The sequence below is a fragment of the Sus scrofa genome, chromosome 5 (genome assembly GCF_054392235.1).
Source record: "Sus scrofa isolate SSC_HxYL_T2T_F1_AM1 chromosome 5, Sscrofa_HxYL_maternal_Yorkshire_Landrace_v2.0, whole genome shotgun sequence".
Taxonomy (NCBI): Eukaryota; Metazoa; Chordata; class Mammalia; order Artiodactyla; family Suidae; genus Sus; species Sus scrofa.
In genome coordinates this window covers 9,859,340-9,884,177 of record NC_139387.1, presented here as the reverse complement: position 1 = coordinate 9,884,177, position 24,838 = coordinate 9,859,340, and the positions used below count along the sequence as shown (strand labels likewise).

The 24,838-nt window shown below is 60.4% G+C and overlaps 1 protein-coding gene and 1 long non-coding RNA gene across 3 annotated transcripts in view; one reads left to right on the top strand and one right to left on the bottom strand.

The window, feature by feature from the left end:
* On the bottom strand, nucleotides 1-9,063 carry SOX10 (SRY-box transcription factor 10). Its single transcript, NM_001099933.1, has 4 exons — nucleotides 9,029-9,063; nucleotides 7,992-8,506; nucleotides 3,313-3,581; nucleotides 1-935 (listed from the first exon to the last, which is right to left on the bottom strand). Exons 2-4 carry the CDS (start codon nucleotides 8,426-8,428, stop codon nucleotides 232-234), a joined length of 1,410 nt encoding a protein of 469 aa, NP_001093403.1. The 5' UTR covers nucleotides 8,429-8,506; nucleotides 9,029-9,063; the 3' UTR covers nucleotides 1-231.
* Nucleotides 9,064-10,789: 1,726 nt separating this feature from the next.
* Nucleotides 10,790-24,838, top strand: part of LOC146403128 (uncharacterized) — a 63,510-nt gene continuing 49,461 nt past the window's right edge. For both annotated transcript variants that reach the window (XR_014803067.1, XR_014803066.1), the window contains exon 1: nucleotides 10,790-10,940. This is a non-coding gene — a long non-coding RNA (uncharacterized LOC146403128). The remainder of the gene's footprint in view (nucleotides 10,941-24,838) is intronic.

Genomic DNA, 24,838 nt, shown 5'->3' with positions numbered 1-24,838 from the left:
CTGCCCAGCCGAGTGGCCCGGGGCTGTGCCCGGGCTGGAGCCTGGATAGGACGGGGTGGGGTCATCAAAGGCAGTGAGCCGAACAGAAGGCCTCCCCTCCGCTGTCAGCCTCTGCAGCCTCTGCCACGGCTGCCGCCGCCGCCGCTGGGCCGAGAGGGGCAGGCGGGGAGCAGGGCACAGGGGCTGGGGGAAGGGGCGGGGCGGCGGTGGCGGTGGGGAGGGGGGCCCCCTTTAAGGCCGGGACAGCGTCGTGTATACTGGCTGCTCCCAGTGCGTGGGGCTGTGGGACTGGGGCCCCGAGGGGCTGGGGTCAGAGATGGCCGTGTAGAGGGGCCGTTGTGACGGCCCCATGTACGAGAAGGCCGAGTAGAGGCCAGAGGTCTGGCCCGAGTGGCCGTAATAGGGTCCTGAGGGCTGATGGTCAGAGTAGTCGAACTGGGGGCGGGAGATGGAGGGGAAGGCCGAGCCGTAGTGGGGCAGGCTGAGCGAGGTGTAGGCGATCTGCGAGGTGGACGGCTGGTCGCTGTAGTGCGAGGGCCCCTGGGGCCCCGCGGTCTCCGTCTTCACCTGGGCTTTGGCATCCACGCCAGGTGGCGAGACCGTGGGCAGAGCCACGCCCGGGGGCTTGGAGATCCAGGCGGAGTGTCCACTGGCCACGGCCAGGGCGCTGCCCAGCCCGTAGCCAGCTGCCGAGTAGCTGCCCACGTGGCCCGGGTGTCCGTTGGGCGGCAGGTACTGGTCCAACTCAGCCACGTCGAAGGTCTCCATGTTGGACATTACCTCGTGGCTGATCTCGCCGATGTCCACGTTCCCGAAGTCGATGTGAGGCTTCCCGCCCTCCCCCATGGAGCGCCCATCCCGCTTGGGGTCTGCCTTGCCCGACTGCAGCTCTGTCTTTGGGGTGGTCGGAGGGGTGGGGGGGCCATGGCTCTGGCCTGGGCGGGGAGGGAGACAGACAGAAAGCGGGAGCCAAGGTCAGAGGCTGCTGGATAGTTCACTTGGAGACCGGACGCCTCCAGGAGGCTGAGGACCAGTCACTGCGTGACCTTGTAGGTTTCACAGGTTTGGGCAGCTCGAGCTGGCATTTAATTGTATAATGATCGAGCTGGCATTTAATTGTATAATGATCTTGGGTTGATCTCCCGTTATTTATGAAATTCCCCAATCTTAGGAACGGGTCCTGTCTCCAACTCAGAATAGGACTCCCCTCTGTCGCCCACCTCCTGGAGAAGCCTGTGGTCATTTTGAAAAGTTCCCACTGGGAAGGTCTTCCTTGTGCCAGCTCAAGCCGGCTTCTGTCCCCGCTCTCATTGCTCCTGAGCTGTGGAGCCTGCTGGGGTCTGGGCTGGCCCGCTCTCCCGGAGGCACTCAGGCCTCTGGTGGCTGCGCCCTCTGCTGATCTTAGCCGCCCTCCTCACTTGCTGGCCTGCCTCTGCCTCCTCCACCCTGGGCCCTGAGCACCGCTGTGTCGCCTCCAACCCCACTCCTCAAGTGCCCCTTATTCGAGGAAACTTGCCCTCTGACCCAGCCCCGATCCCCACGCTCTTAGCTCCCATCACACCCCTGCTGCCCCCGGCTCCTCCAGCTGCTCTCTCCCTGCCTGTTCAGGAGCCCAGAGTCAGTGACCGCCTCTACCCTACCCCTTTGTCTGTCCATTTGCTCATTCACATATTCATGCAGCAAACACCGAGGAGGCACCGCTGAGCACCAGGCACTGTGCCGGGTGTAGGGGATACAGATGTAAAGCCAGTGGGTCCCTGTCTGCCCACGCTCCTGGTCTTGGAGGGGATCCAGGGCCCATGGGTGGCTAGAGTGCAGCAGCGGAAGTGCTGCGATGATGGCTTTTGTGCGAAGGGCTCCGGAGACCAGCAGAGGAAGCCACCCTCCTGCCCTGGGGCCATGGGGAAGGCCTCCCGGAGGAGGTGCAGCCGAGCTGCCAAAGGGAAGAAAAAGCCAGGCCCACAGCGATGCGGCGTGTGGTGGCAGTTCTGTACCCGGGGCGGGGGTCTTGGGATGCGGGCGTGTCTGTGAACCTCTGGAGGAGTGTGAGGGGGGGATGCCGGACCCGGGGTCCCGTCAGAGGGACAGCATGTCCAAGGACCGTGGAACCAGGGCTCCATGAGGGCGGGCCTGCGCCTCCCCCATCAGGCCAGAGGCAATGCTGAGTCCTGCGCGGGCCAAAGTGTCTGGACTTTGGGTTTGAATCCTGGCTCTGTCATTTACTGGGTGACCCCGGGCGGGCCCCTGTGCTCTCCTAACCAGTTTCCTAAACAGAGACGATACCCGGCAGCTCAGACATGGTCTCTTTCTGGAAGCCTTCCTTGCCCACAGTCTGGTGGGAAACTGGATATTTTTGGAGACCTGACTGGGAGGACAGGTGTGGACGACTCCTCCCTAGAGGTCTCGCCCCCTCTGGGTCTCGCACAGGCTTTGTGTGCCCTCGTTTCTTCTGTACTGAATTCACTGGTTTGCATCCCTGCTCATCCCTCTAGTCTGGGCCACTGAGGCCAGGGACCATGGCTTCTCGTTGGTGTCTGCTTCCAGGTCTGTCACAGAGGAAGCCTCAGAGCATGTCCTCTGAAGGCTGATCTCTGCTTCCCAAGACCTGCCATGTGCCTGACCCCGAGCACGGTATTCTGTATGCTGAGAGCACAGGCGAGGCAGCCGAGGTGCCAACAGAAGCCCCAGAACCAAACCACCGGCGCTTAGACCTCAGCTGTATGGCAGGTTACTCTCGGTGTTCAGTTTACTCTCTGTAAAATGAAAGTAACTTGCCACACAGCTGAGGTCTGCGCTCAGGCAGTGTGGCTGCCGCATCACAGTTTAGAATGATTGAATGAATTAATACACATAAGGCAGTTAGCACAGTGCCTGGCACACAGTAGGCGCTCCGTTAACGTTAGCTGCTATTATCATGGATGAGAATGAAACAGGATACCCTGTCTGATTCATCCATGGCACGTGCTCAGCATCGCATGCTGTGTCTCCCCCGTCAGACTGGGAGGTGGGAATGGGGCAGTGATCTCTCCTCCATCTGATCTTCCGTTTTTTCAGAAGCGTCCTGTCCCGCCGTGCCTTGGCGTAACTCCCGCGGGCCTCCCTGGCCTCCTTAACGGGCCTCTTCACCCAGCAGCAGTTGCCCCTTCTATCAGCCCCGCCCACCTGAGTCCCGCTGAGCTCTCTCTGGGCCCCTGCACCCCAGCTGGGCCAGCCGGCCATCCCTTCCCAGAGCCTAGGGTCTCAAGCCGTCCAGCCCTTGCCTCTCCCTGCTGCCCGGGCCCCCCCTCCCCAAGCCCCCAGCCCCATGCTCACCCGAGGGGTGCTCAGGGTTTCCGTCTGACATCGGGGAGCCCTCTCCCGGGTGCCGGTGGTCCAGGTGGGCGCTCTTGTAGTGGGCCTGGATGGCAGCAGCACCGCCCTGCTCGGCCTCTCCGCCCGGGCACTCTGACTCTCCCTGGGCCGCTTTCCCGTTCTTCCGCCTCCGCGGCTGGTACTTGTAGTCTGGGTGGTCCTTCTTGTGCTGCATCCGGAGCCGCTCAGCCTCCTCAATGAAGGGGCGCTTGTCACTCTCGTTCAGCAGCCTGGGGCGGGTGAACGGTAGAGGGGCTGTCATGAGGGTCTGCCCTGGAAAACACGCGGCCCCGGGATGGGGAGCCCTGTGGGCGGGGCCTCGAGCGGGGGCTGTGCGGGCCGATGTATGGACTGGGGGATGGGAGCCCAGGGCACCACAGCGGCAGAGGCCAGTGACTTCTGCCCCCAAATCTCTCCTGGGCTGGACTGTGAGAGAGAAGTCAGCTTGCTGCTCCTGGCAGCCCCTGAGGATGGACTTAGAATAGGAGAGGCGTGGAGCTTCCTGCCGGTCAAGGAAGGGAGCATCCTCCTCATCAAAGCTCCCTGCAAAGGGAGCAGCTCCCTCACTAGAGGGTGAGCTCCCTGGGCCTGGAGGTATGCAAACAGAAGCAGCATGGTGAGGGGGAAGAGCCCAGTGTCTGCTGCTTACTAGCTCTGTGCCCGTGGGCAAGTCACTTCTCTGGGCCTTAGTTCCCTATAAAATGAGGATGGTCACCCCTCCTTCACCGGGTGTGGGATCGGCCGAGATGACAGAGCAGGTGTCTTGAGAAGCAGGTGCGGCGCCAGTGCTGCTCGCGGGGGTGGGCGGACAGCGGGGCTTCCTGGGGGGAAGCCGTCAGCTCAGGAATCTGACTGTGAATTCGAGGGAGGAGGGCGAGGGGGCAGGAAATGAGTGCCCCTCACTATGTAGGCGACGCTGCCTCCTGGGGGACATTATATGGTCTTGTCCAGGGGCTGACAGAGGATAGAAGCTACACTCGCTTCTGAGACCCTGGATGGGGCAGACAGACCGTCTCTCTTGTCCAAGGCCCGCCAGTGGAGGGCAGCACCTGAAGACGGTACCCCTGCCCTCCTGACTCCAGGGCAGGGCTGGGCTGGGGGGAGTTCAGGGCTTGGCTGCCCCAGGGTGAGAAGGGCAGGATGGGGTACCTTGACCCACAGGATCTGAGACATAAGGGCCTCCGTGGGAGCAGCTCTGTCGTACAGCCCAGAGGGCCGCTCTCTCTGGCTGCCCCCCTCCCACCACCCCGAGTGGGCGCCCTCTTCACCCAGTCAGCAGAAGGCTGAGTGCTCCCTGGCTAGGATGGGAGGGGGTGGCCATACCAGGCACCTCCTAGCGGGCAGCGGGCAGCGGCATTCCTCTGCAGCTTAGCCTCCCCCGCTGCCCCCTCCCTCCGCCGGCCAGCCCAGCCCTGGCCCAGCTTTCTCCGAGGATCCCTTTGGCTGAGTGATGTGCTGGAGACCCCAGACCAAGGCCTCGGGGTGAGGAGTGGGATGTAGCCTTTCCCACCCCAGCTGTGCCCCCCAGCCAGTCCAGGGGAGTGAGGTGGGGCAGGCCCAAGGGGGTGTGTGCGTGTGGTGGAGGAGGTGGGGGTGCAGGTGGGGGCGCCTCAGCCAGCCGTGGCCCGGGCACAGAGGCTCCCAGGATGACTGGGACACCGCTTCCTCTCCCGCCCCAAACCTTCCCTGTGCCCTCTGTCCAGCCAACAACCGACAACCAGATGTGAATCAGCCAGAAAATGGCAGGGGGTGGGGCACAGGGCCCAGACCAGAGGAGAGGACAGAGTCCAGCACTGTGTCCCATTGGCACCTCCCACGCTGCTTCCCAGAAGTACCCTAACCTCGCTAGAGACCTAACCTGGGGGCACGGGAAGGCAGGAGGGTTCGCCAGCCACAGCCCCAGGCCTAACTTTAGCCTGATGCTAACCTCACCCCCAGCCTCACCCAGCCCTCCAACCTCGGCTCAGTTCAGGCTCTCTCCTAACCCCCACCCGTCCTGCCACCCTGTAACCCAATTCCACGTCTAATCCTGACTGCAGACCACGGCCTTGTTTGCCCCTCACTGCTGTCCTCTGGACCCCCAGGGTTTGGAACAGGGGTGGGGAGAGGGTAGGCTGGTTCCCCACCCACACTGGAATCACTGGTTGCTGCTCCACCTGCTCTTGTCGGGGAAGGGGCCTGTGGGCTGGGGGTCGGGAGAGGTTCCAGCCTGTGACCCCCTTTCCGGTCTCTTGGCTCTAATTATTCTCTCCAGGCAGGTCGACCAATATGCCACCAGCTCCCTGTGACCCACACCTAACCGTCCATCCCGAGGCGGCACCGAAGATTACAAGACTGTCGGAGCTCAGCCGGCCACTCGGGAGCCAGGACCTGGGCGCCGGTGTGTCTGCCCCCAGCCCCCTTCCAGCGCCCCGCAGGTCTGTCCGCCTGTCTTTCTCTTTTCAGGTAGAGGGCCCTTGATTTCCAGTTTTGCCCACCCAGCCATCCCCCTTCCTGGCAGTCTGGGAGTCCTGAGCCTGAGGTAGGGTGTGTGTGATTTCAGGAGGGGCCCCTGGAGAGACTGGCCAGCCCAGTGCATATCCAGATGCCACCCCAGGCTCCCACCTGGGATCCAGGTAGCCCACCCCCTGCTGGCATAGCCTTTGATCCTTGCCTTTGTCCTGCCGCCCCGGGGTAGGATCCTGAGCAAAGCAGTGCCTGCTTTCCTGACTGCCCCACTCTGGGTTGGCCCCTGGGGGGCACCCTGGGTCCCCGTGGCACCGCTGGAGTGGTGGCCAGGGTTCTGGGCTAGGGGAACAGGGACAGACAAGGACAATGGAGAGAGAGTTCAATCGTAAATTCTTGGCAGTGGGGCGGGGAAGGGGGGATCCGTCCTTGCTTTTGATGCTCACTGGGCTCACACTGTGGTCTGCTCATGGTCCCCAAGGCCTGTTCTGTCTGTCTGTCCATCTCTCTTCCAGTTATCTGTCTCACTTGCTCCTCTCTGTCCCATGGCACCAAGGGTACTGGCCTGGGATGAGCCCACTAGGGGGTTGATGGGCCTTGGGCAGGGGAGCGAGCTTGGACTTCTGCCCTTAGCCAGGGTTAGACACCCCCCAGTCCACACAGCGTGTTGGCCCCGGAGCCTGGGGCCTGCCCGGGTGAGCAGGGTGCTGAGAGGGGGCGGGGACGGGATACCAGGCATTTAGCAGATGCGTGGCCGAGGACAGGGCCAGGGGGCCGGATGGGAATTCCTCTTGATCTTTCGGAGGCCTTCCTGCTCCTTCCACGGCCCTAAGCCTTGGGCTTTCTAGACTCAGGCTCCACTGTGCTGGGGCCGGCAAGAGGGCGGCGGCGGGCTCCTCTGACACAGCCTAAATTTTCTGAAACTCAGATGATCCTCACTCGTGCTCTCCTCTGCCCGCGTCCTCACACCCCTCTGAGCATGTCTTAGAGTGAAGGGACGACCCACTTCTGTCACCACTGGACGAAGGGTCAGGAGACCTGGGTTCTAGTCCTGGCTCCGCCACCAGCTGTTACACGGCCTTGGCGGTCCCTTTGCCTTTCTGGGCCTATCTTGTGGGCAGTCTTGGCGGGGAGACAGGTGGCCTTTGCAGACTCACGTCTCCTGGAGGCCCTGTTCTCTTTCTCAGCTGCCCAGGACGTCTGGGGGGTGGGTTGCCCTGGTCAACAGTCCCGAGGGGCCAGGTGGAGCCCCAGACCTGCGGTGAGGCCGACTTCCTCCTTGGGGGGAAATGTTTTCCCCCAGAGGTTTGAGCTACCTTCAGGGAACCTGGAATCCGAGGGACCCTGGGTAGGAAAGGGGCCAACATTTCCTCCTGGCCAAGGCTCTCAGCTCCGGGGCTGGAGGGGTAGGAGGTTACTCAATGCTGGGTGGGGCCTTGGAAAGGAAGATGGCGCCAGGACTGGGAGAGGGCGGGAGGGGAAGAGACCAGCCTGGCAGCTCTGGGACTGGGTGGGAGGAGGAGGCTTCTTCCCGGGTGTCCCCCTCCCTGGGAGATGAAGCAGCCCTGGGCCTGAAGGAAGCGTGGTCAGAAAGGCACCGGGAAGGCAGCTGGACGGGGTCCTGCGGTGGCCAGTCTGGCCTCAGCAGTTCTCCATCCCTCACCCTTTCAAAATTCCTTGTTTGCCATCCCCCCCAAGGCTGGCACCGTTCTCCACCTGGCTGCCTCAGTGTCCCTGCCTCCCCAGCCAGGCCTAGAGTTCTTTCCCAAGCATTTTCCCATCATGCCCTTGACCCTTGGAAGGGGTGGCAGTAGCCCCTGAGTGGCATGCCTGTGGAAAGGGCTAGTGAAGGCCTGCGGTGCCGAGCCCCCCACCACCCTTCCCATGCTCCCTCCCGCCTTCACTGGCCCCACGAAGCCCAGGCCCGAGCCCCTGCCACCGACAGAATTCCAACCACGAGGGGGCGCCCTCCAGCCCTCTGCCCCGGCTGGGGAGACAGGCCCAGGCCGTGGGGAGAGTTCCGAGGAGCGCAGCCCCCAGGGGGTGCTGTGGGGGAAGGGCGGGCCCCATGCCCGCAGCAGGCCCATCAGGGAGGTGGCTGCCCCTGGTGAGGGCCCCCCCACCCCCCGGCAGTGCCACCCGTAGTGAGAGGGCCCGCGGGAGCTGCCCGCCGGCGGGCGGGTCGGGGCGCTCACCTCCAGAGCTTGCCCAGCGTCTTGCTGAGCTCGGCGTTGTGCAGGTGCGGGTACTGGTCGGCCAGCTTCCTGCGCGCCGCCTGCGCCCACACCATGAAGGCGTTCATGGGCCTCTTGACGTGCGGTTTGCTCTTGCTGGCGCCGTTGACGCGCACGGGCATGGGCACCAGGGTCCAGTCGTAGCCGCTGAGCACCTGGCTGACGGCCTCGCGGATGCACACGGGGAACTTGTCATCGTCCGCCTCGCCGTCCTGCTGCTCCTTCTTGACCTTGCCCAGCTCGCCTGGCCCCGGGCTGGCTCGCAGGCCCGATCCGCCGCCGCCGCCGCCGCCGCCGTCGGGCCCCAGCGAGGGCGCGCTCCCCGGGGACAGGCAGCGGGGCTCCTCGGAGCCCACGGGGCTCAGCTCCACCTCCGACAGGTCCTGCTCCTCCGCCATGTCGCCCCCGGCCGCCGCCGCCTCGGCCACCTCCCCGGGGCCCGCCGCCGGGGTCCTCGCGAAGAGTCCAACGCCCACCTGGACGGGAAGGAGGGCGCGATGGAGCGGCGTGCGCGAAGCCCCGACGGCGGCCCCGACGCGACGCGGGCTGAGCCCCGAGGTGGCTCCCGCCCGGCTTCCCCTTAACCCACCGAAACCCCTGGGGCCCGCGCACATGCCAGACCCAGGCTCGGCCTCCCTGGCTCCCGCCTCTGCGTCTTCCCACCACCTGGTCCCAGCCGTCTCTTGGTGTGGGTGGGTTTGGGCTTTTTTTTTTTTTTTCTTTTCTTTTTTTTTTTAAAAACCTCCTCTTGGGTGGAGGTTTGTTGATGGAAAGGAAGAAAAACGGACTCTTTATTCTGCTCTAATCCTGGCTCCTGGAATTTCCCACCTTTTCTCTCGCCTTCCCTTCTTCCCTTCCGCCTGCCCCCAAGGATCGAGAGGGGCTGAATGGGGGACAGATGCCGGTGGCAGCCTCTCTCCAGCCCACGCCCCGCCGAAGGGGCCCGGGCCTGGGCCCCGGAAGGGAGGAACGGAGGAGCGGGCTGCGCACTCACTCACCTCCTCGGACCTCTCCTCCAGTCTGGGGCTCGTCCTTAGGAAGTGGAAAACCGTGTCCCAAGGTGTGCGGTCCAGCTCGGGGCTGGGGGGGGGGGGCGGGACGCTGGTGGGTTGGGAGGGAGGGGCTGGGGGCCCTGAGCCTCAGTCAGGACGGAGCCTGAATCCTCACCACCAACCACCCTGGCCGGACAGCCTGAGACTGACTGAGCGCTGAGCTGCTGCCGAGGGCTGGGGAAGGAAGGAGGGGGAGAGGGGGAGGGGGAGGGGAGGGAGGGAAGGGCAGAAGGTGGAGCCTCCAGCGCTTTCCTTCGTCCCCAACACTCAGGGCTCCTCCGCCAGGCCCCCCACCCCCACCCCACCCACCCCGGCTCCCCTGCACTGCTGCCCCAGGCCCATCTTGGGAGGTGTAGGAATGGGGGCGGTCAGGCCAGGGAAGCCAATGGGTGCAGGTGGGCAGGGGCAGAACCTGTAGCTTGGAGGAAAACTGGGCCCAACTGGGACCCCCAACCTCTGCGTCGGCGTGGTGGGATGGGCGGCTGGCAAAGGACTGGGGAGGAATGAGGAGGAGGCAGGTGAAGGCTCTGTCACATGCGAGGGCGCTGGCCTGGGTGGCTTCACTTAGGACCTCTTCTTGAGTGCCAGCCTGTCTCACCCTGCCTCCTACCTCCGCCCAGGCTGCCCTCCCGTCCTCAACTTAAACAGCAAGAGAGGAAGATTGCGGGTCCATACCCAGTGGGGCAGGGCGCTGCTGGACACCCCCTGCCCAGGGCAGATCCCCCTGCTCCACCCCTGGCCCCTGTCACCGGAGGCCCAGCCCCTAAGGGCTACGCTGGCTCAAGGCGGAGAGACAGGAGGCTGGGCCGGAGCTGGGCTGGGATTGTCTTCAAGTAGATCTGAAAGGTTCTTGGGACCCAACTCCCTCCACCCTGGGGTCAGGCTCTGTCGGGTAGCGGGAGTCCCAGTCCTTGTCGCCAATCCCCTATTCCCCCACCCTGACACAGGCGAGGGACGAGCCCTGCCTTCCTCCTCCTCCTCTCGGCTCACTTGTCCCCTCAGCTCCCTTCCTCGTGGGGTGACCCCTCCATGTTTCTGTCCTTCCCATCTTCCTCGGCTTGCCCAGGCTCCTCCTGCAAAGATCACCGCCCCATCTCTTCTTGAAAGGTGGGTGTCGAGGCAGAGGCGAGGGTGTGCGCGGAGGACAGATGGAGCCTGGGCCAAGGTGGCGATCTGGGGTTTCTGAGCTCCTCAGCAGCGGGGCAAGGCCCCAGGCCCACCGGGAGGGAGTCCTGTGTGGAGTAGGGCTGGAGGGGGTCTAGGCGAGGCCTCGTGCTTGGGAAAGGCCAGGGGGTGGGGGGGGGACACAATGAGGTAGTCACACGAGGCGAAGGCATGTTGGGGGCGGGGGGAGCGGACATTGGAACACACACACACACACACACACACACACACACATGCTCGCACACACAAGCAGCCAGACAATCGGGCCAGTGTGTCTGGGGCCTCGGAGCCCAGTGAATTAGGAGTTTGATAAGGGTTTTCTCTTTCTCTCGCTCGCCGGCCTTGGACAATCTCCCCCCAGTTTTCCTCGACGCCACCCCCGGCGCTGCCAACCCTCCTCCCCCCGCCTCCCTTCTCTTCCCTGTGCCCAGACTCTTGTTCGGGGCCTTGAAACAGTGAGCTGTCTTTGTTCGAAATACAGGTGAACGGCAATCATGTGATTAACACACACACACATAAAAAGCTTTTTAACAGCGCCCGCCCGGCCTCAGAACCGCCCAGAGAGGAGCCGCCCTGGATGGACAGAGGGACGGAGGGACGAGCATCCAGCTGGTCGTGTCCGGCTGCCCACAGCAGTCTCCAACACCCGCTGCTGCCCGCCCGCGGCCCGCCTGCCTGGCATCTCCCGATCCCGGTGGGTCCCCGCTCATCCTTCCACCCCTGGGTTCCTCCTCTTGAGGAGGTGTGGTGTCTGTGATTCGGCCTGTGGACCCCCCCACCCCCGCCCCAGGCAGGGAGGGGTGGCCGTGGAGGGTAGGAAGCCAGGTGTGGGGTCCCACAGCTCCCCTTTCGACTCCCCGCCTCCCCCCTTCACCCTCCTGGGCCCAGCTGTGCCAGGATGGGGGTGGGGGTGGCAGTGGGCGCTCTGGGTCTGCAGAAAAGCCACGCTGCACTGAAGGGGCCTCTCTCTTCCCCTCCCCCGTCCCTTTCTCCCCCCCTCTCCTCCTCTCTCCTCCTGTCTCCATAGCGCCGTGCTGGGCTCTCTGCTGAGAGGTGCTGGATGAGGCTGGTGGGCCTTGCGGGGGGGAGGGGGGTGCTGTCAAATGCCCAGGGCTCTGGATGGCGGGGGGAGTAGCCTCTGCTGTGAACACACTGCCCGCCATGCTGGGAACTCTGATGTCCTCCATCCAGTCCGGGCCCCAGGGACCCGGCTTTCTCCAGCAGGGGCGGGGGGATGCCCTGTGTTCATCCCTGGGGAGCAGGGAGTCTGGAGGGGGGCGGGCTCCTGGGTGAAGACCCGGGGCCTCTGGTCTTGGCAGGACAACCAGGTGGCCAGCGCCACCTTCTGCTCCATGCCCAGGTGGGAGGGATGCTTCCCCCCCCCCACTCCTGACCCTTCCCTGAGGATGCTGTGACCCCCTTACCACATCCCCTGAGCCCCACCTGCCCATCCTGGGTGAGGGTCGTGACTGGTGGACTCTGGTCTGCTCTCTCCCCACAGGGAGGGCCCCACGCCTGAGTGTGATGGCGATACTCGGGCTTCCTTCCCTGGGCAGAGGCCTTTCAGGAGCAGCAGGGTTTTTCTGGGCTCTGACCTGGGCTCTGTGAAGCTGCTCCCAGACTGACTCCTCAGAGGAGCCCCTAAGAGGAGGAGAGCAAATGCAGCTCCATCAAACATAAAGCCCCCACTGATGACCCTGCCTGGCGGGGCTGCTTCGGGTCAGCGGTGACCTTTAACCCCTTACTCCCCGAGCCCTCTTTCTGGGCGCTGGTCCTGCTCTGTGGAAGGTCTGCCCTTGGTTTCCCTTCCTGGGTCCCAGTCCCTCATCTGTCCCCCAGAGGGGCAGTGATCACCTCCCAGAGCACACGGAGGTGAGATGGGGACAGCTGCTGTTCCGCCAAGCCAGGGCCGACCAGGGGAAGGGGCGGCGCTGCTCCAGCCTTGGTTTCCCCAGGTGCGCCCTCCCTCGGAGGACAGGGCACGGGACCAGAGGAGGGGATGCTGGGAAGACGCTTCACCACCTCGCGGCGCCATGAGGGTGAGCCCTGAGTGGTCCAGGCTGTGCTCTCCCTCGTCCCTCAGGCCCGGCCCCGCTCCAGCCTCTGAGCAGCCCCCAGGTAGTTGCCTGGAGCATCACTGCTTCTCATTCCTGCTTTGCTTTAGGAGCACCGCGGTGTCTTAAAGAAACTCTGAAGCCTGGCTCCCCTGCAGACTGGCTAATTCGGAATCTCTGGAGCTGGGCTCCAGACATGTTTCCTCTTTGAAGCTCCCTGGGAGGTCCTGCTCTCCCTCGCTGGGACCAACCACCTGCAGGACCCGCAGCCTCCAGGGAGGGGGGAGGGGGCTGGGTTCTAGACCCTAGAGCTGGAGGCCAGAACTGCAATGACCCTGGGGTGTGCAGGGGATTATGAGGTGTGGCGGGATGAGGGGGGTGGGGGGGTGGAGTGGGTTGTGCATTGGGGAGGGGGAGGGCTGAGGGGCATGGGTTAAGGTCAAGGGTGCAGAACTGACCCAGACAGAAGCTTAGTCTGGGTGAGCATGGAGGCAGGGAGCTCCTTCACCCACTTCCTAGGCCCCCCACCTCTGGACAGGCGTGTTCCCCCGAGTCTGGGTGCAGGGTTGAAAGGGCACTGGTCTCGGAGACAGGAGATCCTGCTGCTGGTGTCCGTATGGCCTTGGGCGAAGTATGCCATTAACCTCGCAGGACTTGGTTTTGCATGTATAAAAAGTTGATAATTTTATATATCAGCGTATCCCCAAGTGGCTGGGAGAATAAGAACACACAGCATACATTTGGTGCAGAGCACGTGCTCAGTCAATGGTAATTAGTAAAAGTAGTTTAGGGACTGGGAAGTGGAGGATGCTCGCTTCAGTTCAAGTGCACAAAAGTTTACGGAGCAGCCACCATGGATTTGCTGCAGAAGTTTGTAAGCTGCCTCCTGAGCCCCAGCATCAGACAGGGCAGGGTGTAAGCGCCTCATGAGGGGGCCTCCCCTGCCAGGGCTCCCTCAACAGCAAAGGTCCACTCTTCCAGAACCCCCCAGGGGCCGGCTGGGCCCTGGGTACCCCATCCCCGGAGTTTCAACAACTCTCTGAGTGGGTGCTGTCATTAGTCTCCCTCTAGGAAGGAAACTGAGGCACGAAGAGGTGCAGTGATGTGCCCAGCTCACCCCGCTAATGATGGGAGGCGGGGGACTGGTGCCTGCGGTTTCCCTCCTGCACATGCGCAGCCTCTGACCACTGCGCTCCATCACTGCTAGACCCCAGGCGCAGCCTCCCGGGGGTTCCCTCCCCGCCCCCTGGGCCTTTGCCCTTGCTCTGTGCTCCCCCTCTGCGAGCAGAGCAGCTTGACTCAGAGGCCCTCTCTTCTGGGACGCACTCCCGGACACGCCTTGCTTGGAATCCTTCTCCTGTATTACTTTCTGGTAGAGGAGAGGGAGATGGCTTCATACCTGCTTCACCTGCTCTCTACCCAGCCCGGCACCCAGTCCAACCTCCTGGCAGCCCCCCACTCACCCCCCGCTGAGGGTAGGGCCTCTCCAGGGCCCAGCACAACCTCAGGGGTCTTCCCTGGGTTGAGTTGCCATCAGGGTTCCAAGGAGAAAATGATCAGGGAGGCTGGGGTGGGCAGGAGGGGCTTCCTGGAGGCGGAGGGCCCCAGCGCTCAGGGAGGAGGACGGCATTCCAGGCCTGTCCCAACACGGGCTCTCGCCTGGCCCCGTTTCTGGTCCAAGCCAAGGGTTGCGGACCTGGGCCAGGAAGGCCCCTCCTGGGGCCTGAGTCTTCCTTCCCCTCCCCTCCCCACCCACTCCAGGAACAAGGAAGCTGGGGCCAGTGCCCAGCGCTGCCTCGGGGCTGCTGGCCTCTGCCCTCTTCTTAGAAGCCCTGAGCAGAGACTGCTCGTTCCTGTCATCTACACCCAGCTGCCGGAAAGCCCTTCCTGCTATCCCGGCCGAGCCTCTCCTGCTGCAGGGAACTTTTGCAAACCTGCCCTCTGGGCCAGGAGCTTGGGTGAGAAGGTGATGGAGGCCAGACCTGGCTTTGAGGAGCTCAGAGTTCGATGGGAGACTTGGGAACCCAAACTCTTGGCACGGCCGAGGTCCTCCAGGGCTGAACGGGGATGGGGAGTCAGGTCCTAGCTGGGCTGTGGCGGCCCTGTGTGGCCTCGGCCACCTTCTTCATTCTCTGGGCCTCAGTGTCCCCACCTATGCAGTGAGAGGCAGGCTAGGTCATCTCTGAGGGCATTTTCAGATTCAGTAGCCTATGAATTCTATCTCAAAACCAGAGGCCAGTGCCTGACCTAGTGTCTCCAAGGTGGTGCCCAGGGCCTTTGGTGTTCCGCAGACAGTGATCAGCCTCTCTTGAAAAGACAGTTTTGGGGGCAAGTCAGTTTGGGAAGCACTGCTTTCTAACTTTTTCTTTTAGAGATGCGGGCTTTTAGGGTGTTAGAAGCTCTAACTGTTGCGGTTAAAAAAAAAAAAAAAAAAGGATCTTTGTGGGAGTTCCCGTTGTGGCTCAGCAGGTTAAGAACCCATCTAGTATCCATGAGGACATGGGTTTGATCCCCGGCCTTGCTCAGTGGGTTAAGGATCCAGTGTTGCCCTGAGCTGTGGGGTAGGTTGCAGACACAGCCCAGATCCTGAGTTGCTGTGGCTGTGATGTAGGCCAGTGGCTATGGCTTCAATTCAACCCCTAGCCTGGGAACTTCCATATGCCTCGGGTGCAGCCCTAAAAAGACAAAAAAAAAAAAAAAAAAAAAAAAAGATCTCTTTTTAAAATGCTTATTCCCAGAGTTTCCGTCGTGGCTCAGTGGTTAATGAATCCGACTAGGAACCATGAGGTTGCTGGTTCGATCCCTGGCCTTGCTCAGTGGGTTAAGGATCTGACATTGCCGTGAGCTGTGGTGTAGGTCGCAGACACAGCTTGGATCTGTGTTGCTGTGGCTCTGGTGTAGGCTGGTGGCTGCGGCTTTGATTGGACCCCTAGCCTGGGAACTTCCATATGCCGTGGGAGCGGCCCTAGAAAAGGCAAAAAGACAAAAAATAAAATAAAATACTTATTCCCAACTCCTCTTCCTCCTCCTCCTCCTTCTCTTCACTCCTTTCCTCTGACTCTGGTCCTTGTCTCTCCTCCTTCCTTTTTCCTAAGAGTCAAGAAGAAGCTGGGGTGCTCCTGTGAGGAGCTCTGACCTGGGGGGGCCTGGGTGTCCCTTAGGGCACGGTCCTCAATTTCTCAGGCCCCTGGGTGCCAGCACAGCGCTCCACCACCCCCACACCCCACCTTGCCCCTGCCCTTGACCTAAGCTGCAGCCACAGCCACTCTCCCCTCACCCCTGTGGGGCTCAAACCCAGCAGGCCCAGCCCTGCCCACAGGACACCTTGCCTGTTGGCCTGGAGCCTCCCCTGTCTCCTGCCTGGATGGCTGTTCCAGCAGGACCTGGTCCCTGTGCGGGTGCAGATCTGCGAGCTGAGGCTTTGCCACCTTCCCCCGTGGTGCTGTGTGTGGCGATGGGAGTGAATGAATGATTTGCAGGTCGATGAACATACATGGGCAGCTCTGGGTTTGAATCCTGGCAGCCCCACTTACTAGCTGTGTGTCCTTGGCAAGTGGCTTAATGTCTCCGAATCTCAGTTTCCTTCCAGGTCGGGGTGAGGATTAAACCAGATAATATATGTAAACACTTGGGACAGTGCCCGGCACATTACGGGGCTCAGTAAATGGCAGCCGTTGTGATTCGCATCTTGGGGACCTGCCTCAAAGGGGGGCTGCTGGTGGACCTTGGGTTTGATAGAATCATTGCTTCTTGTCCTGTCTCAGTGCTGTTATCGGATGTCCTCCCATCAGCAGGATCGTCTTCCCATTAAACAAAAGCAGCCGGGAAAGGGATTGACCGGTTGGCCGAGATCACAGGACCGGTCTTGGAACCTGACGTCTCTGCCAGGGCTTTTTGCGTCCCGAGGATCTCCCCTCTGCTGTCCGAGGGGAAGTAAAGAGGGGCGAGCGCTTCGTTTGTCTTCAGGGAGCTCGCGGATGAGCTGGGAGTGGGTTCACTTTTCGGTGACATGGTGCAGACGTGCGTGTGGATGAAGACTGTGGTGAAGGTGGAGGAAAGGAAGGAAGGGTGGCCTTTGTCACATGGGACCCTTGATGTTGCCCCTGGAGGGGGCTGCACCTCTGAGCAACACCTGGGTAGCCTGACGGGAAGGGCTTGTTCAGGTTCCCCGGGTCAGGATGTGACTAGAAAAACCCAGGTCTTGCCATTCCGGAGTCCCTGTAATTTCACTCTGTCATCCCTGGCATTCACTGCCCGGGACTGGAGCTTTGAATGCCAAAGGGCAGGGGCCTGGGTTGGGCAGGAATGGAGCCAAGGACACCCATTTGAGGTTGGCGCTGAGTGCATCCCTACTCTCGCGAGATGGCCTCTGTCCCCCGAACGTGAAACTGTGATCCAGTGGGATTTTAGCGTTTGTCTGAGCTCTGAGGGGGCCTCCCCGTGATAAGACGAACTTATCCCTCGATGAGGTCACTTTATAATGAAAGAAAGAGCTGAGTGATGCTGAGCCTGAGACCCAGAGCCAGAGCGACCAGAGTTCAAATCCAGTCCTTGCTCCGTGAGATCAGGCCAGTTACGTGCTCTTTCTGTACCTTGATTTACTCATCTGTAAAATAAGGATAACCATACCTGTCTCCTGGGAATGTCGCAAAGGTGAAAGAAACAAGGACTGGCAGGCACTTCGCGCGGTGCCAGGGACAAATGGCAGGCACAGTCATCGCGTCTCTGAGTCATCTCAACTGCGGGCTGATGTCCAGCACTTGCCAGGTTGCACTGAGTAGAATAACGCCTTGGTAGGCTGCACCCAGGAAAATCTTGTCCCTTTCTAGGGACAAGAGTTGCATTTACTGCAATAAGAGCAAGGAACTCAGGCACAGCCCTGGGGGCGCTTTGGTTCAAGCGGAAAGTGTGATTGATCCCTGAGGCTGCTGGGCATGGGGATGTTGTATCTGTCTCCTCCCTACAGGTGGCAGGTTGAGAGGTCAGAGTTTGAAAGTCTCCTGTTTGGGGCTAGAACCCTGAGCAGAAGCCTTCGTGCCTTGGCTTTGGCAGGGGTGGTGGGAGGAGCTGCTCCCCACTCTGTCAAGGTCCCCAACTCTTGCTGTGTGACCTTGGGCAAGTCAGCCACCCTCTCTGGGTTCTTTCGTTCCTTCATTTGTACAATGAGGGAGTTGGCCTCTGAGGTCTCTGAGGGTGATTTCAGATTTACTGTCAGGGGTTTTTAGGGTCCTATGGGAAACTGCTTATGTCTGCTTTTGTCTCCCTGAGTCAGGGCTCAGGGTGGGACACGAGAGCATATAGCAGATGCTCAATAAATGCTTGTTGAATCTCACTGACTAGGGAGAGAACCCACAGAGAGCCCTGGCTTCTTTGGGCTGAGCCTAAAGGGCTGCAGAGTCACCTCCCCAGTCCTCCATGGTCAGTTGTCCTCCCTTACAGCCCCCTGGCCTTCTCCTCTACAGCAGCCACCGCAACTTACAGTGATAACTCTCCTCCCACAAGGATGTCAGCTTCGCGAACCCCTGGTGATCAGCTGAGGGCCAGGCATGCCAGAGGTGCCCAGTGAATGAATGAATGAACAAGCAGAGCCTCCTGGGGAGGACGGGTCAGGGAGGAGCTGGGATGAGAGGAGGGAGGCTGGGGGTCAGAGGAGGAGCCTGGTCCAGGGTCTCTCACTTGATGGAGACAGGTGTCTTGATTCGCAGTCCACTGCTTTTCCTTCTTCTGGAATGTGGGGCACCTGGTGGGACAGGCCAGGTTTAGTGGGACACCAGGCCCGTGAGGACCTAGGGAAGAGAAGGAGGGGACGGGGCATCTGAGCCAGTTCCCTGCCAGCTCCACCCCTTCCCCCAGCAGGCAGGAAGGACAGGGTAGATCTGTCAGCTTCAGACACCAGAGCCCCAGGGGACCCAGCCCTGAGCCGAAGGAGGCTGAGGGAAAGAGTGGGGGTTTGGGGTGGGGGGGCAGGAAACACCCGGGTCCTCCCCTCCTCCCTCCTGTCCCGCCCTCCACCCCCATCTCTGGCTAGAGCTGGCAGCCCCAGGCCTTGGCATTAGGGGGACGGGGGCGGGGAAACGGGGGATAGAAATCCCATTCTGGCCCAGTGCCTTCCTCTCTCCCGTTTGATTTCTGCCTCTCAGGATGGTGACTGCCCTGGCAGCCTCTGGAGAGCGGGCCTGGGGCCTTGAGCCTAGAGGGAGAGAGGGCAAGGGGGAGGGCACTGCCCACTTAAGCCCTTCCCATGTGCCTGGCACTGTGTGGACCACCCAGTGGCCCCGAGCTGGGATCGGGAAGGGCTCACTCTGCGGGAAACTGTGTGTGACCTTGGGTGGGGTCTACCCCGCTCAGCATCCTCCTGATCCGTTGGTGTGGCCCAAACCTGGCATTAATGCAAACTCACTGGAGAACTTGTAAAATTTGACTCCCAGGTCCGATTCTGAGCCGCAGATTTGGGTGGGATTTCTTTTTGAAAGTTTCACTGTGATTATACTGCCGCAGGTCGGGGGAACGGTTGGAATAGACGTCGCTAAGGCCCCCGTCCCCAGCATCCCCAGCCTCAAAGCTCCTGCCTCTTGGGCTGGCTGCCCCTCTGGGCTTCTATGCTGCTCTCCTCCCTGCCGTGTCCCCAGCAGGCCCGGCTCAGGTCCTCCAAAGGCAAGGGCAGGTGCATGGCGCTGGAGCACTGTAGGGGCACAGGCTACAGGGGCCCGTGTGGGGGCTGCACGAATCTGCCGGAAGCACAGAGGCACCTGGGAGGGACCTGAGCAGCACCCTCGTCCCCTCCCTCCTTCCTCTTGATGGTCACTTTCTCCCTTTTCCTCTTCTGTCCCTGCCTCTGGTCCTCGGCCCTGTTTTTCTCTTATTTTGCTCCGACTTCCTGCTCTCTCTCCATCATGTCCGCTTTCTTTCCTTTCCGTCCACAGCCCCCTCTCTGAGAGGCTGTCATTCTGACCCCACAGTCGGTGGTTCTGTCTTAGCGCCCTTCCCTTGCTGGGCCTCTCTGCCCCTGGCTGGCGTCTCTGGCCCTGCTTTCCCCCTTTTCCCGGCTCTATTTTCAGAATCTTGTCTTTCTTTCTTTTATTGTCTTTTCAGGGCCACACCCGTGGCATAGGGAGGTTCCCAGACCAGGGGTAGAATCGGAGCTGCAGATGCTGGCCTACGCCACAGCCACAGCAATGCCAGATCCGAATGGCATCTGTGACCTACCCCACTGCTCACGGCAACGCCGGATCCTTAACCCACTGAGCGAGGCCAGGGATGGAACCACATCCTCATGGATACTAGTCAGGTTCATTACCACTGAGCCACGATGGGAGCTCCTCATCTCTCTCTCTCTCTCTCTCTCTCTGCATTTCTCTGTCTCCCCCACCGTCCCTCACTTGCCCTGGTCCTGTCTACCAGGAAGTGTGGGGAAGCTGCCAGGGCACGCAGGGCTCTGGGAAAGTGAGGTAGGGGGACGCGGCCTAGAGAAGCTGAGATTTGTGCTAATTGATGCGAGCAGCTCTTGGGCCAAGGGCGCTGGGCCTCTGTCTGGAGATTCTGGGTACTCCCCGCTCCTGGCTCCAGCCCACCTTTCCAGCTTGCTTCTCCCCAGGCCACCTTGCCCAGCCCGCTGCCATGCCCTGGTCACCCTGCTGCTCCCTCAGGCCTTCGCCGGCACCCCGTCTCCCTCGTCCTGTTTCCAGCATCATTGCCGCTGCCCCTGAGGCCCCTCTCCCTGTGTTCCCACAGCTCTGAGCCTGGATGGGGGACAGGCAGGAGATGAGGCCAGGGGATGAATTCAAGCCTTTCTGGGCTGGTTCCTTTGAGTCACATGGAAGGATCTGTACCTTTTCTTGGGGCAAGAGGCAAAGGTTGTGGAGCAGATGTTGGGGTCCCCTTCGTGCGTGAATTTTCCAGCACCCGGAGAGCCAAGATAACTTGCTCAAGGTCCCCCAGCAGGCCTGCAGAACTGGGACAGTGGCAGGGGGAGAGGGTGGAACGTGGAAAGGAGACAGCGTCTTGGTCCAGACGCCAGGGACCCGGGGGCACAGCTGTGCCACGGACTTGGAGAGGCACAGGGACCACATCTCTGCTCGGGGCCTCGGTTGCCCCACCTGAGCAGTGGGGACCTGGCCTCGGTGGCCTCTGAGGCTCTCCGCACTCTCCCTGCCTAAACTGGCGGGGGCGGGGGTGGGGACAGAGGATGAGAGATGGTGGGCTTTGACTCAACAGACCAGTTCTTCCCTGTCCTCCAGGCTCGGAGGATCAAAAGAGGCCACGAGCACCTCTTGTCTCTCCTCAGTGACCTGCCTGGACAGGTGGTGTCGGGCCTCCAGTCCTGTTAACCCCCTCGGGGCCACGGCGGGGCCAAGGGCCCGAGCTTCCCAGATGCCCCTCGAGGGAGCCTTCCTGCGGGCCAGGTTCATCGGGCTGGCCCTGGGGGGAGACTGGAGGCCCTGGGCTTCCTGCGCTTGGGTAGAGAGGACTTTCTGGCCACCAGGGCTTGGCTGAGTGCCTTAGGCTGGGCGCCGGGGTCAGGCGCCCGAGACAGGCTGGGGTGGGCCCCCTCTCCCATCCCAGGGACCTCATCCCAGGGGCTGTGGGCCGGAAGCGGCCCTGATTCTCCTGGCTGCTCTCTCTGCTCCCCGCCCTGCTTGCCCCCTGGCCCCGGGTGTGGGGACACGCAGAGGAGCGGCCAGGAGAAGGGTTAAGTCAGGAACTCTTGGGATGGCTTTGGCCACGGCTATTCCTCCGGGAGAGGAGAACAAGGGGCCCATTCTGTGTGTGGGAATTAATAGCAAAGAGTCATCTGGGGTGTCATTCAAGCCCTGATCGGCTCCCAGAGGAATGCGAGGGAGAGAGAGAGAGCGCGCGGAGGGGCTGGGGTGGCGGGGGAGAGGCTGCGGCAGGGATGTCGAAGGAAGGGCACCAGGGTCCGACTGGGAACAGGCCCCCGCCCTGGCGGGTGGGTCCGCGGCCCTAGGGTGGGAGTCCTGGTTTTCGTCACAGACGTCCTCCCGGCCCCATGCCCTCCCCCAGGGTCTCCTCCTTCTGCTGCGTCTTTCCCAGAATGGCTGCACCCTCCACCCCGATGCGAGGGTCTCCTCTGAGGCCTGGAGCCCAGCCCAGGCTGTGGGCCTGTCAGGGTGGCCATCGGGCCTGCTTTCCTGGGCACCCCCGCCAGTCTGCACCCGTGTTTGTCCGAGGGCCCCTGGTGTTCCCTCTGGAAACAGCGCTGAGCCTGGTGCTGTGGAGGCCAGCGTGGGCGCTGGAGTTGGACCCTCTGTTCCAGCGTCCAGTGGTCTGGATCCAGGTCCAGCTCAGACGCATTCCTGCCTGGTGACAGCAGGCACCCTCAGCTGCAGGCCTGTGGCGGGCCCTGGGGCCCTTCAGCCACCACAGGGTCTCAGCCTCCTCCATTGGTGTCAGCTTCGGCCGCAGCCTGTGAGTGGCATCCTACAGGCCTCCCAGGGGCTGAATGTCATGGCTTAAGAAAGAGTCTTGGAGACGCTCCAGGTCAAACTCCTGGCTTTGCAGACCTGCAGGCTGAGGCCCAGGAAGGTACCTGCCTGCCCCCTGGGTCACCTACCTCTCGGGCCAGTGCCCTGACTTCACCCCGCTGAGGGCCTCCCAGGCCACTGGGCTGTAGCTGCCGGAGCAGCTAAAAGGATGGGTGCCCTGCCTGCGTGAGGGGGGCCTTGGTCCCTCCAGCCTCTGGGGTCTTGTCTTTAAATGGGGGCATGTGATACTCAGCTGGCAGCTTTGTCGCCAGGAGAGAGAAGGTAACAGGTGCACAGTGCCTGACCCAAGAGCAGGCAGCTGAGCACTGTTATTATTTGTATTTTGATTATCATTGTTCCTGGAGGTCTGGGTGGCATCCGCTGCCCTTGGGCTGAAAGACACACCTGCGCGCCATTTGACTGCCTGAATCCGCTCCGGGCAGGCTGTGTCTTGGGCAAATCTTAGGCATCCCATGGTTGCTGCTCCCGGGCTGTGGTTTTGGTGGGTGTGAGATTCCCAGCCCCCGCCCTGAGGTGCCAGCATCGGTTCCACACCTGGTGACTCATCCCGATGGTCCTGCTGGAACTTGGTGCCTTTGCCCGTGACACCAGGGTGCGGGGACAGAGTGAGCAGCCGCTGCGGGAGCCCTGGAAAGCTCTGGGCTTCGGTTTCCTCCTCTGTAACACGGCCAGCCTTCCTCGCTGTGGTGGACTCTGAGAATACTGAAGCCTGAAGGGATCTTAGGGGTTGTCCAGCTGGACCCCCTGGGGTTAGAGATGGGGAAATGAGGTCTAGAAAAGAGAGGGGCCTTTCTGAGGTCCTGAGAAATGAACAGAGCTTAGAGCCACTTCTACACGGGGCTGGAGTCTGCGCCTGAGTTCCAGTTCAAACTCTGCCTCAAGGAGTCAAGGGAGCCTGGAAAATTCCTTACCCCAGCTGGGATGGAGAGAGGATCAACCAAAAGAAAGGAGGTGGAGGATTCCTGCTGCGGCTCAGTGGGTCAAGAACCCGACTAGTATCCGTGAGGATGTGGGTTCGATCCCTGGCCTTGTTCAGTGGGTTAAGAATCCGGTGTTGCTGCCAGCTGCAGCGTCGTAAGTTACAGACGCGGCTCAGATCTGGCGTTGCTGTGGCTGTGGTGCAGGCCAGCAGCTATAGCTCCAATTTGGCCTCTTGCTACAGGTGTGGCCCTAGAAAGACTGGGAAAAAAAAAAAAAAAAAAGTGGAGCCTTTTTCAAATCGTAAAGGGCTCTATATTTTGGGGGGTTATCAGAAGGGCCACTTGGGGACCCCTCTGGCCTAGAGACCATGGGAGGGAGACAGCAGATGGGCTAGGCCTGTCCCCCGTGCTTCCCTAACAAATCCCGTGTAGGAGCCTAGGGTCCAGAGGCTGCTGGACTGAGGCCCCTCCCAGAGGGACAGACTCAACCTGGCTGAGAGGTGGGGCAGCCCAGGGGTTCTCTGCCCAGCTTGGGAAGTGGGGCTGGTGTTTTTTTTTTTTTTTAATATAAATTTTATTGGAGTATAGTTGACTTACAAAGTTGTGTTAGTTTCAGGTGTACAGCAAAGTAAATCAGTTATACATAGACATTCATCCATTCCTTTTCAGATTCTTTTCCTATACAGGTTATTGCATAGTATTGAGTAGGTTACCCTGTGCTATACAGTAGGTCCCTCTTACCTGTCCATTTTATAAATAGTAGTGGGCATTGGAGTTCCCGTCGTGGCGCAGTGGTTAACGAATCCGACTAGGAACCATGAGGTTGCGGGTTCGGTCCCTGCCCTTGCTCAGTGGGTTAACGATCCGGCGTTGCCGTGAGCTGTGGTGTAGGTCGCAGACGCGGCTCGGATCCCACGTTGCTGTGGCTCTGGCGTAGGCCGGCGGCTACAGCTCCGATTCAACCCCTAGCCTGGGAACCTCCATATGCCGCGGGAGCGGCCCAAGAAATAGCAACAACAGCAACAACAACAACAACAGACAAAAAGACAAAAGACAAAAAAAAAAAAAAAAAAAAAAAAAGTAGTGGGCATATGTCAGTCCCAACCCCCTCATTTATCCCTCCCCCCACCCATGTTTCCCCTTTGGTAACCATAAAATTGGTTTCAAAAATCTTTGAGGCTCTTTCTGTTTTGTAAGTTCTTTCGTATCACTTTTCATTAGATTCCATGTATTAGTGATCTCATGTGGTATTTGTCTTTCTCTGACTTTACTTAGTGTGAAAATTTCTAGGTCTACCCATGTTGTTGCAAATGGCATTATTTCATTCTTTTTTATGGCTGAGTAATATTCCATTGTAATACTCCACATCTTCTTTATCCAATCCTCTGTGTTGGAGATTTAGGTTGCTTCCATGTCTTGGTTATTCTAAATAGTGCTGTGATGAACATTGGGCTACATAATCTTTTTGAATTATGGTTTTCTCTGGACATATGCCCAGGAGCAGGATTACTGGATCATATGGTAGCTCTATTTTTAGTCTTTTTTTTTTTTCTTTCTTTCTTTCTTTTTTTTTTAGCGTTATACCTGTAGTGAATCCGAGCTGCATCTGTCACCTATGCTGCAGCTTGCAGCAACGCCAGATCCTTAACCCACTGAGTGAGGCCAGGGATTGAAACCACATCCTCACAGATACTGTCTGGTTCTTAACCAGCTGAGCCACAATGGAAACTCTCTGTTTTTAGTTTTTTAAGGAACCTCTATACTGTTTTCCTTAGTAGCTGTACCAATTTACATTCCCACCAACAGTGTAGGAGGGTTCCCTTTTCTCCACACCATCTCCTGCACTAATTGTTTGTAGACTTTTTGATGATGGCCATTCTGATCAATATGAGGTGATACTTCATTGTCGTTTCGATTTGCATTTCTCTAATAGTTTGTGATGTTGAGCATTTTTTCAGGTGCTTTTTGGCCATCTGTCTGTCTTCATTGGAGAAATGTCTGTTTAGATCTTCTGGCCATTTTAATTGGTATAAAGCTGTATGAGATGTTTGTGTATTTTGGAGAGTAATCCTTTGTCCGTCACTTCTTTTGCAAAGATTTTTCTCCCATTCTATG